This window comes from Neoarius graeffei, chromosome 20 (genome assembly GCF_027579695.1).
Source record: "Neoarius graeffei isolate fNeoGra1 chromosome 20, fNeoGra1.pri, whole genome shotgun sequence".
NCBI lineage: Eukaryota > Metazoa > Chordata > Actinopteri > Siluriformes > Ariidae > Neoarius > Neoarius graeffei.
In genome coordinates, this window is record NC_083588.1 from 17,829,050 (window position 1) to 17,848,963 (window position 19,914).

The 19,914-nt window shown below is 43.2% G+C and overlaps 1 protein-coding gene across 14 annotated transcripts in view; it reads right to left on the minus strand.

Annotated features, from left to right (window-relative positions):
• Positions 1-19,914, minus strand: part of cep112 (centrosomal protein 112) — a 507,564-nt gene that overhangs the window by 365,668 nt on the left and 121,982 nt on the right. For 11 of the 14 annotated variants that reach the window (XM_060901361.1, XM_060901364.1, XM_060901365.1 and 8 more), the window contains 2 exons: positions 12,742-12,789; positions 12,559-12,633 (listed from right to left, as the gene is read on the minus strand). The exons of 2 other annotated variants lie outside the window; for them this stretch is intronic. In XM_060901361.1, coding sequence (XP_060757344.1) covers positions 12,559-12,633; positions 12,742-12,789 — 123 coding nt within the window. The remainder of the gene's footprint in view (positions 1-12,558; positions 12,634-12,741; positions 12,790-19,914) is intronic. One more of the 14 variants, XM_060901363.1, reaches the window with a different exon arrangement.

Here is a 19,914-nt window from a genome sequence, read left to right on the forward strand (position 1 = left end):
GCTGGAAGTTTAGTTTGGAGCCCGGTCATTAAAGTGCAGTCTAAAACGAGCGATGTCCTGAAACCATTTTTTTTTTGCTTTAAATATCGAAAAGGTGACTAGTCGACTACTGTTTGGAACTACAAAGTGAAAATGACATCATCCACAAATCTCTATTAAACCAGAACACTTATTCTAAACAGACATTTTCGACAGATTTACAGGATTAGAGACTTCTGATATTTGGTCATTTTTTCGTCAAAGGCTCGTTGTGCGTCAGATCTAATTCAGCTCTCTGCCTGAGAAAAAGTGCGTTTGTGCGTGCGCGTATGTGGAGGGGGATTAGGGCATGATCATTTTTATATTTATCAGTACCAGAGTGAGAAGTGACATCAGAGAGAAGTAGTCTCTATGGGATTTTCGGCTTAAGCAAACATAACTGAAAAGAAAAACTATCATCAAATCACTGTCTTTTTTTTTTTTTTAACAAGGCCGTTTGGGATCAGCATCTCAAAAACAAGCAGAACCCGAAAGAGATCCTTCAGCCAAACTTCTTTTAAGCACTCCGGCTTGTCACGTGGTGTATGAAAAGGGCCGACTATCATCTGGCATTTAGTTAAGTGTTGGGGAAACATAACAGCTGTCAAACTTCGACAGGTTTGAAGTGCAACATTTAGAGGAAGCATTAAGTACTTTTTTTTTTTTTTAAATAATTTAAAATAAGGGGCGGCACAGTGGCGTAGTGGTTAGCGCTGTCGCCTCACAGCAAGAAGGTCCGGGTTCGAGCCCCGTGGCCGGCGAGGGCCTTTCTGTGCGGAGTTTGCATGTTCTCTCCGCGTCCGCGTGGGTTTCCTCCGGGTGCTCCGGTTTCCCCCACAGTCCAAAGACATGCAGGTTAAGGGGTGTTCACACGGCACATATTTGCATCGATGCTGCACCGATGTATTTTGTTGCGATATATCTTACACCGGTGTAAATTTTGTGGAGCGTTCACATGTCACAAACCTGCTTACTAGAGAGAAGCGTGTTAGCAGCCCCACTTGCGTTCGCACGGCAGTTTTTGCGACCGTGCTATACGATAGTAATAATGCGGAAATGAAATATGCGCATGCGTGAAAATGTACTTCCTTTTCCCGGTTGTCATGGCATCACCAAGCGCCGGGAAAACAACGTGGATGAAGACACCAGTGTTGCCAGATACTGCTGACGTTTTCCAGCCCAAAATATGTGCAAATCCGCCAAAATGCACTTAAAACCGCCCAATCTGGCAACACTGGAAGACACGCAGTTCTGTTGTTGTTGATATTCGCCATTTTGGAAGCGCAAAATACCAGGATGCAAATTATGCAATGCCCGTATGTAATCAACTCTCCTCACGCGTAGCGAGTCTACCCCTGTAGCGTTCAGACGGCCCATTTTATATCGGTGCTGCCCCGCAAACTAGCATTTACTCCGGAGTAAATTTCTTAAACCACCTCCCGAGCAGGGTTAGATTCGCACCGGTTTAAGCAGCTTTCAGGGGCGACACCGGTATAACTTTGTACCGTGTGAACGCTCTACCGGGGCAGCCCCGGTGCTACACCAGAGTAAAAGTTGCCGTGTGAACACCCCTTTAGGTTAACTGGTGACTCTAAATTGAGCGTAGGTGTGAATGTGAGTGTGAATGGTTGTCTGTGTCTATGTGTCAGCCCTGTGATGACCTGGCGACTTGTCCAGGGTGTACCCCGCCTTTCGCCCGTAATCAGCTGGGATAGGCTCCAGCTTGCCTGCGACCCTGTAGAACAGGATAAAGCGGCTAGAGATAATGAGATGAGATGAATTTAAAAACACCCTGATGGTCTGATAATGGAAAAACTCCACACACGAGATTCAATCCATAATCTGATTTCTTAATATCATCTCGATGAGAAGTGAAGCGATTCAATTACTTTCCCGGTCGCATAGTGGAAGCATCACTTCATTATCAGTCAAGCAGCTTGTAAGGACGTAAACTAATTTATTGAGCTGCGTACAGTACCAGTCAAAAGTTTGGACACCCCTTCTAATTCAAAAGTTTTTTCCTTTACACTTATTAATTAATACAACTTGTCAAACTGAGGTGACTACAATTGTGTTACAGGGCTATTTACTGTATTTTTATTATTTACTGTTGGATCTCAAACGCATTAAGGCAGCAAGAAACTAGTCCAGTAGTTAACTTTTGACGAGGCACATCTGTTAATTGAAAAGCGTTCCAGGTGACGACCTCATGAAGCTGGGTAAGATAATGCTAATAGTGTGCAAAGTGTCGTCAAGGTAAATGCTGGCTACTTTGAAGAACCTAAACTATGAAACATATTAGCGGTGTCCGAAATCACTCACTCATTCACTACTCCCTATTCACTATCTAGGGAACTCTATATAGAGGACTATATGGACCCTTTTCACGTGACGTCACGACAAACGCGGCCGCCATTTTGGACGTGTACTACCAGTAGTTTACCACAGCCAACATTGAGGAACGGCAGCAAAGAAAGTTTTTACTTTCAGCAAGACTTCCATCATGCCACTATATTGTTGTGCACCTGGATGTAGTAACCATCAACAAACAAGGCAAGGGTTATCATTTTATCGGATCCCGACGGAGAAGATGGATAGCGGCCATTAACAGATTGGCAGCCCTCGGCATACCAACGCTTGTGCAGTGACCACTTTGTTGGAGGTAAGACGAATAAAATTAGCCAGAAAAGGCATTACATTGCTGTTAACATTCTGTGGCGGCGAGTGTGTAACCAAATAGGCTAAAATAACCCATTGTAACCTCTTTGTTCTTCTGTAGTAGCTATTGTTGACTAGCTAATGTCAACAACATACTAGCTAGTGTGTTACTGTAGCAATGTTTACGTTCAGTCATTTGGATGAGTGTTAAAACCTTTCAGTCTCAAGTTTTTCCTTTACTGTATTTACTAGTTTACTGTAATTATGATCCGGCAGCTATTTACACCGGATCCAGTGTAAATAGCTGCCGGAGCCAACGTCCGAGGTTCCGGAGCGCGCTCCGGCTTGCTCTCCCTCAAATTAAGCAGTGCGCGCCAGCTTGCTCCCGGAGTGCTCTGGCTTGCTCTCCCTCAAATTAAGCAGCGCGCGCCGGCTTGCTCCCAGAGTGCTCCGGCCGAGGTTCCGGAGCATACTCCGGCCGAGGTTGCCCTCAAATTAAGCAGTGCGCTCCGTAACCTCGGCCGGAGCACTCCTGGAGCAAGCTGGAGCGCGCTCCGGAACCTCAGCCGGAGCACTCCTGGAGCAAGCCGGAGCGCGCTCCGGAACCTCGGACGTTGGCGTGTATGTGTATGGCGATGGGTTTTTAACGACATAGGTATACAGATCATGTGGGCCGAAGTCAGGTAAAGACGAGGGCTTCGTGTACTTCCGTACGTCAGTGAACAATCCTGGTGGAAGCAGGTAAACGTCATTCTCTAAGCCTGCTAACCTCAATTTTTGCAAATACCTCTCCCTCTGCTCGCCCTGTAAATGCCCTACGTCGCTGGATAGTGAAGGTGTTTTCTGCATCTCGCTCCTTTTTCTTGTATGTTTTTCGTTTGTCGCCTTCCTCGCATTCAAACTGATTCGAGCCGAAGTCCGCTACATGTCCAAAATGGCGGTCGCGTTTACGAAGGTCACGTGACTGAAAAGGGTCTATAGTGAGCTCATTGGTAAAATGAGGAGGGAGGAGGGGAAAAAAACAAAAACAAAAAAACACCCGCTTTCGGAGACTACTCCACTCCACTGTGCCGTTATTTACGTCATTACTGTCATACAGTTAAAACGTGTCGGATCAGTCGGCTGGTAGGTTTTCAAAATAATAAGCACATGCACGTATTTTTGTGATAAATCCATATTATACTGAGTGTATTTCCCACATTAATCAATACAAAGTACTTTGTGTCTGCTGCATCTTTCAGTTCTTTTAAATCAAGGCTGAGCTCCTCGCTCTGCACTGGAACTTTTGTTCTTGTATTTCATCTCTTATTCTATTTTAGCTTACGTTCTATTCACTTACTATTTTTAATTGTACTCGCATGGCCATTTATAATGTATTTCTTCCCCCGTCCGTTCACCTCAACACACTACAGTATTATCATTTTCGTGCCACAACTTATAAATTTGCCTCGCGCGCCTTGTCATGAGGAAAAACAAACTCCTGCTATCCTCAATCTAAAATACTTAAAGGGATAGTTCGGGATTTTTGACATGAATCTGTATGGCATCCCCATCAATAGTGTCGTGCAAACACACTGACTTACCCCTGACAGCATCCTGTGAGTCCAGTTCTTGTCCAGTTTTGGTCCAGACGAAAGTAGTCCGGCAAGTTTGTTGGGGTCACGAAAGTAAAACGTTTTTCGTCTCAAAACAGTACGTGTTCAAAAGAGTGATAGATTTGCATCACAAAACCGTTGCCAAATAAAAAGTCAGACCTCGAAATCGCTTGGCACTATTTTCTCTCCCTCGGTATCACTGCGCGCTGCCACCAGGTGACAGCGAAACGCAGACCCACTAAGCTGGTGGGAGACCAAGGCTGCACTCTATCCACGGCTTACACACGTGATGGCACGGAGGATGTGTATAGTGGCAGCATCTGTCCCCCCAGAGAGGATCTTTTCAAAAGCAGGACAGATTATAACAGAGGAGAAATAGAATCAGAATTAACTAGTTAATTGCAGCAATTAAAGGAATAGGTAGGAAAAGGAAGGCGCAAAGACACCGCGCAGCGCCTGAAAACGGGTTTTCAGGCGCTGCGCACTCGTTTTCAGGCGCTGCGCACCCGTTTTCAGGCGCTGCGCGGTGTCTTTGCGCCTGCAGCGGTGCTTTGCCTGTGCTGTGGCTGAAAATAGTTCCAGATATAAATTGGTCTAGTAAATCCCTTCGTGTTAATTTGCATTGATATGTGTACTCGATGTGAATGTACAAGTCATGAGAAATAATTATAAAAAATCTTCCGAAAGAGCCGGCTCCTTATAGTAAGAAGAGCCAAAAGAGCCGAAATTCCCATCACTAGTAAACAATGAATGAAACAGCCGTGGCTGTCACCTGGCGGCAGCGCGCAGTGATAAGAAGGGAGAGAAAATAGTGCCAAGCGATTTCGAGGTCTGACTTTTTATTTGGTAACGGTTTTGTGATGCAAATCTATCACTCTTTTGAAAACATACCGTTTTGAGACGAAAAACGTTTTACTTTCATGACCCCAACAAACTTGCCGGACTACTTTCGTCTGGACCAAAACTGGACAAGAACTGGACTCACAGGATGCTGTCAGGGGTAAGTCAGTGTGTTTGCACGACACTATTGATGGGGATGCCATACAGATTCATGTCAAAAATCCCGAACTATCCCTTTAACCCTCCTTCTGAAACAGCTTTTCTTTCAGCGCGACCATAATGCATGATGGGATATATTGCTTGGTTAGTGACCAACCATTGTGAGACGCTATGAGTCCACTATATAGCAGCGTTGTAGTCGAGTCACTAAACCTCGAGTCCTCAGTGTTTAAGTCCGAGTCATTAAAAAACAAATTTCGAGTCGGGTCTACTATTGATCCGAGTCGAGTCAGAGAACAAGACTCTAACCGCACCATTTGACGGTGGCTGTTTCAGCGCCATTACCATTAGTTTGTTCCTGAACATGCCGTATGAACAGGTGAATGTGCATTCTCTTCATCAGGGAGCGTGAAGTATTCTGTCAGAGATGGCGGGGAGACGAATGTGAGTGCAGAAGGTGTGTTTATTAATACAAGTGAAGACGGGGAAACAATCCAGAACGGCAGGCAAAATCGTAAAACGCTGAAACAGGTCAAGCGAGGTACCGTACAAACAGGCTATCATAGACTCGGCAGAATCAAAGACGAGAAACAGGAAATCAGGGATCAGGAAACCAAACGAGGAAATAAGGCTTGGTAATGTGTCAGCAACGCAACTCAATACTTCGCAAAGTAAGTGTGTTTTCACAGTTTTTATATAGGCGCGTTGATTGTGCCTTAATCCTGTGCAGGTGCGAGTTGTTTATGGCGCGAGAGTCCGCTCTGTGCGAACATTGTCCAGAGCGCACCTGAGAGTCTACCTGATGCACACGCCAAGGCACGCAGGCGTGACACTTGCACAAAATTAGTACGAAAATTAATGTAGATATAAATCTCTCGTGCCAAATTATTATGGCATGTTACAAAAAATAAAGAAAAAAAATCAGAGTCCTCGTCTCCAATTTACGAATCCGAATGCAGTTAATGCACGAGTCCGAGTCATCAGTGCTCAAGTCCAAGTCAAGTCACGAGTCCTTAAAATTAGGGCACGAGTCCTGGACTCGAGTACTACGAGCCTGCTATATCGGGTGTAATAATTCTCACTATACATTCGGACAGCACTTAAAAAAAAAAAAAAGGCGAACTCACTATATAGTGAGTGATTTCGGACATGGCGATTTTGTTTAAACACTTTTTTTGTTGTTGTTTACCGCATGATTCCACATATGCTCCAGACGTTATTTCATAGTTTTGATATCTTCGGTATTGTTCTACAATGTGGAAAAATAGTCAGAATAGAGAAAAACCTATGAATGATTCAGCGTGTCCAAACTTTTGACTGGTATTGTACTATATCTACAGACATTTTTTAATCCAGTCCTGTGTTAGTTGGTTGGAATTGCAGATGACTCAGTACTTCTCTTAACCCTTTGGTGACTGACCCCTTGAAAATGGTTCCTCCAGGAACGATGACGTTTCAGTTGTCAAGACAACGGAAAAACTAAAATACAAGAGCATTTTGTTTTGTGCACAAGAGCATTGTGACGTATCTTTCTGTTTTGTATTTTAGTTTTTCTGTTGTCTTGACAACTGAAACGTCATCGTTCCTGGAGGAACCATTTTCAAGGGGTCAGTCACCAAAGGGTTAAGTACTTTGGGGCTCCGCAAAGTGTGTGCGGGTAGCTCCGCTACAAGTGGGATAAAATGCTGAAATCACAGCCCATTCTTCATTTATGGATGACTGAGTTAGCTGGGTTAGTTTGTTGGTGATGTGACCGAATCCCGGATTCTGCCCTTCTTCCCAGACGTTGTCAAACTTGCTCCAGTACTTACGATTTCGTGGCCTTGTATTATGTATTATCTATTATTTTATCCACATTCACAGGATATAAGCAATCGTGCGCCCTGATTGGCTACTCTACTACTAGGCTACCAGCTCATATACCATGAGTAGAGAAAAAAAAAAATGGCGACGCGTCTTGCTGCTGAACCAACCGAGGACGAAATAAAACCTCTACTCAAAAATAAAACAGCAGGGACTTCCGCTTGGGGCGTGCACAGGATGGCAGCATAGAGAAACCTCTCCCGAGCAGCTAGATATCTTACGGTACATGACCCTGAAAATCTGAACTTTACTTGCGACTTATTATAACTACGTTGGAGGGGTGATGATGTCGACCAAGGCAAAAGACGCCGCCAAAGGAAATAAAAATCCACGGCAAACAGGAGCACACAGCGAGACTGCTAGCCACGGGCGATTGCTCTAAGACAACGAGGGAGGCTCAGCCTCCTCTAAAAATGCCCTTATAATTTTAATGTGTGCGTGAGTTTTTCCCCCTCGTGACAGCGCGATGCAGTGCAGCCTCAGTGGGCTTCAATGGCATTTGGGAGCTCTGCGCTTTTCAATCTCAAAATGCAAGACGATTATTGGACAAATACTGCGAAAATGCCCGCCTACGGACTCCCACGGACTCCCAGCCTCAGTGGACTTCAACGGCATTTGGGAGCTCTGCGCTTTTCAATCTCAAAATACAAGATGGTTATTGGACAAATACTGCGAAAACGCCCGCCCACAGACTCCGAGCCTCACATGGGAGGGACATGGCAGTTTCCGCGAGGAGACTGGTGATTGGTGAAAGCGGCCGGATATTTTCTTTGATTGACAGCTCGTTTCAACTATAGACAGGCAGCGGTACAGTGTTGCCAGATTGGGCGGTTTCCCGCTCAATTGAGCGGTTTTAAGTGCATTTTGGCGGGTTTTGAACATATTTTGGGCTGGATAACATCAGCAGTATCTGGCAACATCAGTTCAGTCCCATGCGGATTCGCAAGTGCTGTGGTGTATTGTAAGAGATCAGCTTACATTTCGATTTCATTCATTATATACGGTTTCTACCAGCTTTTTTAGTTTGTATATATTTTCATTGTAAATAAAGTGTAAATATAGTGTTGTCAAGTTTGCTATCTTAGTTCCAGAAATTTTGTTTATTTGAGTGACTGAACTTGAACTTGAGGGGGCTAGTCAGCTAGCAAGAAAGCTGCGCACGGATGCCAAGCATTGCTGATTTAATTTTGGCGAAGCCATTTGCCAGTCTTCCTTTCGAGGAAAAAATTAAAATTAAAGAGCAGGGTAGACCAACGCCTCAAATTGACTTGGTGAAAAAGGTAGGGAATAATACTCGTTCCTTTCAGCTCTCCTGGTACGAGAAAGTGAATTGGCTAACAGCAAGTGACCCACATCAACAACAGTAAATAGGCTACTTTAGTAATATGTCATGGATGGACCAAAAATATAGAATCTATTTAAAATGTTTATGCTGAGTATATTATATTGGAATATATATTTTTCTGGATATGAATTAAACAGCTACAATTTGGAAAACATTTTTAAACAAAAACACAGCCGAGAACATTTCACACTACAGACCTGGATTAAAAGTGAAGGGTTATCAAAATTGTCAATAAAACATTTCTCAGTCAAAATAAGTAAAATATAGGGAAAGTGTCATTGAATGAAATGTGTGGCACCCAGCTCTATGTTTGGCTCCCCAAGGTCAGTGCTTGTGCCTATTCCAGAACACTCTGCTGTTACTGCTGAGGTTCCTGACAAAGAGCTACTTTCAATAATGATCAATTTTTAAACAACATGCCACAATTTTAAAATATAAAATGTTAAAATATACCCCCCCAACACCACCATCATGTATATTGGACAGTAGGCTAATGGGCCAAAAGAACCTGTTATTTCACAGTTTGTGATGCTGCCAACAATCAGCCAGATCAGAGGCAAGAGTATGGGCAAAATTGATGTTTTTTCTTTTAAAATCTGGAAATATCGTAACCAACCAGCCTCCCCTGTTTGAAAGACTACCAGCCGCCACTGCTGCTAGCGCTAGCTCTAACGAAGACGCAGCTAATCTGGGCCTGATCCTCAAAGAGCCGAGAGATTTTCGGCAAGATAAGATTCAACTGGATGATATCAAGGTGGAAATAACCAAAACGAACACGAAACTTGAGGAGGCTGAAGAGCGAATTATGAAAGCCGAAGAAAGAATACAAAACACAGAGGATAGTGTGTCGGAGATGCTAAAACTTCTAGCCCAAATGGAAGCTAAGATAACCGAACAAGAGAGCTGCTCAAGACGAGAAAACATCCGCTTATATGGGGTTCCTGAAGGAGCCGAAAAGGACTCGCCAACCATGGTTGAGTTTGTGGAAAAATTGTTTGGGGAAAACCTCGACGTAACAAAAATAAAGCAGTAACAAAATATGGAAAAGTATTTGATGGTAAGAACATTTTTTTTAATCTTTCAAGAATTATTATTATCGTATTTTTCACAAACTGCTACTGTACTGTCATTTCGCCGGTTTGTTTACAATTCTAAATGGAAATGATTCTGTCGGACATTTTGCATAAATTTATCGAATTTGCAAAAAATAAAAAATAAAAATGCTCCATTTCTCAACATCCAGTGAAGGTGGATGGAATAAAACAGTTATTCCACTCAATTTCGTCAGACAGAACTTATAACCAACTTGGTGCTATGCGCCTCGTCGGCTATCAGCTCATGTTAGGGATGTTAACCGATGACCGTTTGACCGGTGGTTGACCGAATCAACGTCTACCGGTTAATTATTTTGTTGGTTGTCGGTTTAAAAAAAAAAAATCAATCGTTTTGAAGCTGCCGATTTTGGAGCGGAGAACCTGGAATTCTGTGTTGTAAACGCTTGGGGCATGCCATGCGGTGTAAGGACGACAGCTGACAAATCAGAAACACCCATTCAGTCATGTATGAGAAGAAAACAGTAAATCAGAAAGCTGCGCACATTTGCGCAGCTTCCGCGCAAACGTGCGCAGCTTTCTGATTTACTGTTTTCTTCTCATACTTCCTATGTTTCATGCACTGTAACGGCATTTGCTTATTTAGTAATTTTAATACAGACTTTACTCTGATGAAATTATTCAGACACTCCAACGCCCCCCCTAAAAAAAAAAAAATCGGATCTGCACGATTCAGCCGTGAAAAAGGCGGCATCCTCCAAAAGGCGCGCCGTTTGCATCCCTGTTTAAACTCATAGGTTAACCGACTTTAACCGGCTAATGAGGCTCAGTGGTCGGTCAAGATTTTTTTTTAGTTTTCGCCATCCCTAGCTCATGTACGACCCGATTTCGTGGGATAACTGTTAAATGTGTCAATTGTGAGAGTGGTGTGTAACTCAAGGCCAAAAACAAAGGCTTTCCTGGTATTAGACCCCGTCCACACGTAGCCGGGTATCTGCTAAATCGAAGATATTTTTCTACGTTTTGGCCTGTCATCCACATGAAAACACATCAAAAACGAATATTTAAAAAAAACTCCGGGCAAAGTGAAGATTTTTGAAAACTCCGTGTATGCCTTTTCATGTAGACAGAGATAACCGGAGTTTTGCGTTTTAGAACGTCACAATCTGCGCCAAAAAAAATGACAACAAATCTGCCCTGACGTCAAACGTGCGACCTTTGTTTACTGCAGAAGCCAGATTAAGCATGGACAAAGAGTAATGGATCGGAGTAGTGCCTTGAAAGCGTTAATTATTGTGCAGGTGCTATTTACATGTTTAATTTTAGAAGCCCAACTACTGACAAGATTCCCAATCAACGTTTTCTTGCGTCTTTTGAAGTTTATACTCCAAAATTGTGTTTAGAAGCAATTCTGTCTCCGAGTCTGTCCAGACGAACGAGCTTGGCGCCATGTTTTATGTTTAGGCGGAAGTGACGCCAACAGAGGGCTATTCTGATGTGATTAGGGGGTAGGATTTGGGGAAATAATGCCATCTACAGGTTTGGAATGCTTATGAATGTGATTGAAAACACAGATGTTTGGTTATGTGTGGAAGGGATTTTTTTCGAAGACGAGGTGGTGTGGATAAAACATTTTTATAAACGGAGGGGGGGAAAATGTTCGGTTTTAAAAATACCCGGCTACTAGGGCTGTAACGATATACCCAACTCACGATTCGATTCGTATCGCGATTTTTGACCCACGATTCGATACACCCACGATTTTTTTAAAATGTATTTTTCAAGTAGTAAATTTGACTTATTAACATTTACTTACTTACATTAACTATTTAATAACAAATAATTCAGACCACTGCAGAGAATGAGTAATATGTATGCAAAAATGAACAAATGTATATCCAGATTGTTTTATTTCTCAAAATAATACTGTTGAGCTGGAAGCTCTGTTTTTTTCGGTTCTGAAAAAGTCATTTTTCCAAATCGTGTAAATCCGTTAAAATTTTTTTTTTTTTTTGGGGGGGGGGCCTCTCTCACTGTCTCACTCTCATAGGGCCAATGATTTTCTGTGATCGCGGAAAACAGATGGAAATTACGGAATTTTTATAGTGAAACATTGCTTGCGTGTCAAAATGTAACTGCCGCAGAAGGCTTCCGCCCAAGCAGACGATGCCTTTCCGGTCAAGTGATTGTGATTGGCTTGTGGCACACCTAGCCAGCCAATGAGCTGCTTGTTTACAGATTCGCTCCCCGTGTCGCAACCAGAATGGCGACCGCTTAAAAGAAATGAATGCTCTGCCAGTGGCGAGTGTGGACGTTGCGTGACTCGCAGAAGATTGTCGCAGGTCGGCGAAAAAATGACTTACTAATAGATATAAAAAATAAAAGTAATTTAAGTAAGTTTAAAATGTAATTTAAATAAAAAGTAAAGTATTCATAAATTGAAGTTTGGAAGCGCCTCTGTTTTTGGGCTGAGGAGAAGTTTGAAAGGGTGTACCGCGATTCTGCCTTCTTGTATCGCGACACGTATCGTGGCTCTGCGTATCGCGATTTCGATTTGCATATTGTTACAGCCCTACCGGCTACGTGTGTACATGGCCTTAGAAGTTCTCGAATTCATAAAATTGCAAACATGTTTTGGTTCATTTGCGCTCTTCATCTCGAAAAGACATGACCATGATAGTCCACGTTGCGCCAAAAAAAAAAAAAAGAGAAAAAAAATTCCTCCAGGGTCCAGGGTGAACCCCGCCTCTTGCCCATAGTCCGCTGGGATAGGTTCCAGCTTGCTCGCAACCCTGCATAGGATAAGCGACTATGGATAATGGATGGATGGATGATCCCAAGTTATTCAAATTATATTACGACCAATACATGTGGCTTGTTCTCTTGGGTTTGTCAAGTGACGGAAAAAGAGCTGGGCTCAGGTCACAGGAGTGATTAGCGTGTATGTAAATGGGGCTGCTGAACAGAAATTCTCACATGAACTTGACAACAAACTGATGGAATTTAGCAATGATAGCTTGGTGCCTACCTCCTTATCAGGTTTGTAAACGGGAGGCTCATCGGTAAGGGTGCTACCTTTTCTTAGGCTTGATTTTGGGTAAATCTATTAGAGAGAGAGAGAGAGAGAGGGAGATGAGCAGAGTGGAAATCATCAAAGCAATCTAACTTCCTGCCCTTCTTTCCCCTTCCACTAAGAAGCCTTGGCACTTACCGGAGACAGGGGAATAGGGTTCTCGCGCAAATACCTGGGGTTTTCAATCTGCAAAAATAAAACAATGCAACAAGGACTTAACTCTCCTCCTTTTTTGGCAAGTTGCTTCTGCTCCCTCCGTACCCCCCACCCCCACCCCGACCTCCGTTTATCCATCATAAACAAAGTAGGCCGACTTCAAAGGACGCCACTTAAACACACACTCTTCCCTAAACTCCGTGTGTTTATGCAGAAGAATACCAAGGGTCATTTCAAGGCATTGTGTGCTTTCAAACCGTTTCCGTTTCTTTTTTGGACTGTATTTCTTTCCCCTCAGAGTTTGCGCTTTTGTCAACAATGCCCACATAAACACACACAAACAGAACCGCAGCATCTGGGCGCTTTGATTTCACGGCGAGGAAGACGACTAGGACCGAAGGAGGTTGGACGACTTTTGAAAGTCTTCCAAACGCCGCTCATGGAGGAGACAGACAGATAGCGAGAACGAAAGTAAGCTGTCTGGAATGGCACAGACATAAAGGTGGAGGAGAAAAGACGACTTCAAAAGACTGCAGATTCCTTCGAACGTCTAAAAAAAAACCCACACAGGAGTCTTAAATCATACAAAAGGCAGAAACTCTCACGCTCGCATGCTACCTCGTCCAGTCCATCTCATTAGTTTGCCATCACGCTCGCACAGCAACACATTCACCATTTAAAATGTATCCACCTGAAAGGTGTGCTGATAAACCACCCACGCTGTTAAACACTAATTCTTCCAAGTTTACAAACTCTTCAGACTCAAGAATGTGGAATGTGTGATCAGGGCAAGGAGATTTGTAGAACGTCATGATCCTGTATGCGTACTTCACACAGAAATACACACATTTGCGAGTTGTGTATTTCAAGCCACCTTGTAAATCTGTTTCTGCACACAAATATGAAAGACGGTGGGAGGAAGAGACGGAGGCAGACTAAACTGTCTGCATGCTCTGGCTCAAAAAGCAGGAGGCCATTACCAAGAGCTGTTTGAAGACCTGATCAAGGCAGGAATATGGAGAGAGAGAAAAAAAAAACTGTTGTGATGCGTCCTTATAACAACTTCCTTTTCATGTTATCTAGGCATGCAACGATATACCGTGTGATGATAAATCGTGATATAAATTGATGAAAGGAATGAATTGGGATTATCAGGCTGTGTAATTTCTTACTTTGTACTAGCTGCAATTGCATTGTTTACACAGCGGGAATGCACGCGACTTCACCCTAAGCGGAAGTAACACAGCTCTAATGCTCGAGAAAAAACACACACGCAGATCTAAAATGGGAAAGCTGTGGGTTGTGCAACTGAGTGTACAAATAAATAAAGCAAGAAATTACACTACGTTCACACTGCAGGCTGAAGTGACTCAAATCCGATCTTTTCGCCCATATGTGACCTGTATCCGATCTTTTATTGACAATATGAACGACACAGATCCGATTTTTTCAAATCCGACCCAGGCCGTTTGGATATGTGGTCCTAATTCCGATTCCTATCCGCTCTTTTCATATGCGACTTCAGTCTGAACCGCCAGGTCGCATTCATCCGACTTACACGTCATCAACAAGCCACAAACGTCACTATTCTGCGCTGAAGTAGGCGGCGGGTCTCTCAAAAAAAGTTACAACTTTGATGTTCCTTTGAACGGAGGTTGCAGTCACTACCCCGCAGAACGCCTGAGCCAAAACCCTTGCCCTCTTCCTTCTCAACCTCCTCCTTAACATCAGGCTATTGTGCATGTTCTGGCTCCGTCGCAACAACAACTGCATCATCGCCAGGTACTCCATGCTGGCTACTGTCATACACAGGAAACTTTAGGTTACTTCCGTAAACACTGGCCATGCTCACTGCGTGTGACGTCGTCGTATCCTGCAATGCGCATGCGGAACACTTTTAGGTCACTTTTCGTTCATACTGAGGATCACATACAAGTCGCATATATTTGTTAATGTGAACGACCTCACAAAAAAATCGGATTTCACAAAAAAATCGGAATTGAGCATTCAGCCTTGCAGTGTGAACGTAGTGCTAGAGCTCTCTTTTTACAGACTGCCAAAAGCTGATGAAAAGAGAAGAAAATAAAGGTAGTATAAATGTTCGTAAAAGTTTTTAAAAAGGTGGCGGTTATTAATTTTTTTTTCTTTTAATAAAAGGAATATTTTTGTTAATAGGCTATTGTATTTACTCCAACCTTCACAAAAATGTGTGTAAATTATTGTTTAAGGAAATTAAACTCTTTTTTTTATTTAACAAAGGGAATATCGAAACTGATAAAGAACAGGAAAATAAATGTCGCTTTTTTGCTAAATTTTTCTTTATTTAATTTTTTTTTTTTTAATATATCTTGGGGAAAATTGAATCGTGAACCCAATATCGTGAATTGAATTGAACCATGAGTTGGGTGAATTGTTCCAATCCTACTGCTATCACTTGGCAGCTCTAATTAAATATTCTCTCAAAAACATTTTTTTTTTATTAAAAAAAAACAAAAAAAATAAACCACTGACTTGTCACAGGCTTGTAGTACTCGAGTCCGACTTGTGCCCTAATTTTAAGGACTCGTGACTTGACTTGGACTCGTGCATTAACTATATTCAAACTCATAAATTGGAGATGAGGGCTCGGATATTTTCTTTATTTTTTCTAACGTCATAATTATTTGGCACAAGATATTGATATCTACATTAATTTTGTAGGGCGGCACGGTGGTGTAGTGGTTAGCGCTGTCGCCTCACAGCAAGAAGGTCCGGGTTCGAGCCCCGTGGCCGGCGAGGGCCTTTCTGTGTGGAGTTTGCATGTTCTCCCCGTGTCCGCGTGGGTTTCCTCCACAGTCCAAAGACATGCAGGTTAGGTTAACTGGTGACTCTAAATTGAGCGTAGGTGTGAATGTGAGTGTGAATGGTTGTCTGTGTCTATGTGTCAGCCCTGTGATGACCTGGCGACTTGTCCAGGGTGTACCCCGCCTTTCGCCCGTAGTCAGCTGGGATAGGCTCCAGCTTGCCTGCGACCCTGTAGAACAGGATAAAGCGGCTACAGATAATGAGATGAGATTAATTTTGTATTAATTTCATGCAAGAGTGTCACACCTGCACGTCTTGGCACGTGCATCAGATAGACTCTCGGGTGCACTCTGGACAGCACGCATGCCAAGCGGACTCTCACACGCGCACCGTAAATGACTCCGTAAATGAGAGGCTTCTTTCGTGGACGGCATCCATGCATGCCATTCCTCTGCAGTGTACGCCGTATTGTGTCACAGGAAATAGTCACCCCAGTTTGGCTTTCTACTTCTTTAGATAACTGCAGTGAACTTGCATGCCGATTTTCTTCAACCCTTCTCATCAGAAGACGCTCCTGTCGAGGTGTTAACTTCTGTGGACGACCTGGACGTCTCTGTGAGATGGTTGCAGTTTCAGCTTTCTTAAATTTTTGTACCACTTTTGCTACAGTATTCTGACTGATAAGTAAAGCTTTGCTGATCTTCTTGTAGCCTTCACCTTTGTGGTGGAAAGAAATAATTTTCTTTGGGGAATTCTGAAGAGACGAGTTGAGCATCACTCTCCATCCAGCATCCAGTCACTAAAAGAGGTCATTGTTGAAGAATGGAAAAAGATTGATGTTGCAAAATGTCGCCAACTTGTTCATTCCATCCCTAGAAGACTTGGTGCTGTCATTAAAAATCATGGAGGCCATACAAAGTACTAGATGTAGTAGTTTTGGTTGTGGGGTGTACTCATTTTTGCACCTTCTAATTTGAGTAAAACTGAAAAAATGTGTAATCTAAGTTATATTATTAACCTTACTTTCCCGTTATAAGTTAAACAGATGTTATATTAAACTTTGTCTTGTCAACATTTTGGAAATTGCTTGTGTTCATTGAGATATTGTTTAAAATGTTACTTTTCAAAGGGGGTGTACTCATTTACGCTCAGCACTGTAGCTATAGTAGAGAAATTACTTATATTCTCATTATCCATGTCATGCGGAAGAGGATGTGTTCTCTTTTGAGTCTGGTTTCTCTCAAGGTTTCTCCATGCTGTCTCTGGGAGGTTTTTCCTCTGGCTTGCTCATTGGAGATAAATTTAAATATACAGCTCTGGAAAGATTAAGAGACCACTGCAAAATTATCACTTTGTCTGGTTTTACTATTTATAGGTATGTGTTTGAGGAGCATGAACATTTTTTGTATTATTCCATAAACCACTGACATTTCCGCCAAATCCCACAGAAAAATACTGTCACTTGGAGCATTTAATTGCAGAAAATGACGAGTGGTCAAAATTACAGAAAAGATCTTGAATAATGCATCGAGCTCAGGATCATATTCAATTTTAAACACCACAATACTAATGTTTGAACTTGGGGTGAGTTCAGAAATCAATATTCGGTGGAAAAACCCTGACATTTAAATCACAGCTTTCATGCATCTTGGCATGCTCTCCACCAGTCTTTCACGTTGCTCTTGGGTGACTTTATGCCACTCCTGGTGCAAATCTTCAACCAGTTCAGCTTTGTTTGATGGCTTGTGACCATCCATCTTCCTCTTGATCACATTCCGGAGGTTTTCAATGGGGTTCAGGGTCTGGAGATTGGACTGGCCATGACTGTGTCTTGCTCTTGTGGTCGTCCATCCACACCTTGATTGACCTAATTGTGTGGCATGGAGCACCGTCCTGCTGGAAAACTCAGGCCAAGTTTACATTAGACCGTATCTGTCTCGTTTTCTTCGCGGATGCACTGTCCGTTTACATTAAAACGCCTGGAAACGCCGGGAAACGGGAATCCGCCAGCGTCCACGTATTCAATCCAGATCGTGTCTGGTCCGGTGCTGTGTAAACATTGAGAATACGCGGATACGCTGTGCTGAGCTCTAGCTGGCGTCGTCATTGGACAACGTCACTGTGACATCCACCTTCCTGATTCGCTGGCGTTGGTCATGTGACGCGACTGCTGAAAAACGGCGCGGACTTCCGCCTTGTATCACCTTTCATTAAAGAGTATAAAAGTATGAAAATACTGCAAATACTGATGCAAATACTGCCCATTGGTGTAGTTATGATGGTCTTTAGGCTTGCCATCCTTCCACTTGCAAGTGGTAAGTGACGCGCATGCCCGACATGCACTGAGATCACACACACAGCGGCTCAATCCCGAATTACTGCTTGTGCACTTCACTCGCGCGCTCTGTGAGCTGCGCAGGGCCGGAGTGCGCACCCTCCAGAGGGCACTCGCTGTTCAGGGAGGAGTGATTTGGAGCGCAGGATGCCTGCGGAGCCGAGCGTATCCGTGTATTGGTGTTGCTGTGTGCAGGCGAATCGTGTATTGGTGTTGCTGTGTGCATGTTAATCGTTTTAAAAACGTTAATCTGATGATCCGCTGATACGGTCTAATGTAAACCCCACCTCAATCCTCAGAGTTAAGGAACATTGTCAGAGCAGAAGGAAGCAAGTTTTCTTCCAGGATAACCCTGTACATGGCTTGATTCATGTGTCCTTTACAAACAAAAATCTGCCCCATTCCAGCCTTGCTGAAGCTCCCCTAGATCATCACTGATCCGCCACTAAATTTCACAATGGGTGCGAGACAACGTGGCTTGTCGGCCTCTCCAGGTCTCTGTCTAACCATTAGAAGACCAGGCGATGGGGGAAAGGTGAAAATTAGACTCATAAGAGAAGATGACCTTACTCCAGTCCTCTACGGTCCAATCCTTATGGTCTTTAGCAAACCTCAGCCTGGCTCTTCTTTGGTTCTCGTTGACGATGGGCTTTTTTTTAACCTTTGCATGACTTCAACCCCACTCAGAGGACCCGGTTTTGAACCGTCCTTGCCGGGCACTTAACCCCAACTACCATTTGCCATTCCTTTTGTAGGTCACTTGAGATTGTTGAGTAACTTTCGAAGGCGTTGATGATCATCCCAGTCAGTGGAGAGTCGTTTTTGCCCTCTGCCAGTCTGTAACTTTGTTGTGCTCAACGTCTACTGCTTGACCCAGTTCGTATGAACTGCCATCTTTGAAATTTTGAGGATGGAAGTAACCAGATGCTCACTGAATTGAACCCTAAGATTTGGTTCAAGTCAGCACCTAATCAGTACCTCACTCAGTAAAAGGAGGTGTGCTTGTGTTGGAATTCCAGCACAGACGTTGGAATGAAATGGCTGTCATACAGCGAGATACTGATTTAAGAAAAAAACTGAAGAAGTGGTCTCCGTTCTTTCCAGAGCTGTAGATCTGGATTTCTGTAAAGCTGCTTTGTGAAAAACGCCACTGTTAAAAGCGCTATATAAATAAAACTGAGCTGAACTGCAGAACTGGCTGCTGCTGCTTCTGTGTGCTGTTAGCAATGAACTCCTCGTGCTGAGCTTTGTGTTTAAAGATATTGTATCAGTCTGAGTAAATAAGCAGAGGATCAAACCTGATATAGATCTAGTATCTGTATTGATGTTTTTTGTTGTTTGCCTGCTGGGTCATTTCACCTCAAAATCACCTGAAATGAAACTCTAGCACAGGTAAATGTGGGCGAGCTGGCCAAACGATCATAAACTTTTGGGGTCGAATCACGATCCGCAATCTGAATCATAATTCTACCTATAAATTAATCGTGCATATCATTGTCTGTATACAAAGCTCGTGACTAACTCCAGGCTAAAGGTCCAACTCACAAATCTCTGCATTCCATTTTCGCTCCGTTTTTATTCTAGTCGTATTTCCTCCACTTTCAGGATGTTGGTCCGCTCACCGCTATCCTTTGTCTGCCGTCCTGAACTTCTGTTTACAAAATAAGTTACACCTCCAAGACGGGTAGAGCGTCCAGTGAGCACCGTGTCCCAACCAGTTATGCTTTTACTTTGTTCATGTGGAGTAGGAAAGTCTGGACGGCTGTGTTATTTATTTATTTATTTATTTTTGATGACTTGATCTGTACGGTGCCTCTGAAAACCACAGTGCAACCGGATAATAAATTATTCACTTGTAAAAATGTTCAGTTGACGCGAACAAAATGCTACAGTAATGAAAAACCTTTGAAAAGACTTTACGATCAGGAATGTATTATTATTATTTAGGATTTGAACAGACAAATGATCAAAGAGAATTTTCAAGCGTAGTGGCTCCAGTGGGATCTGACCGACTCACAGGTCTGACCTTAAACCGC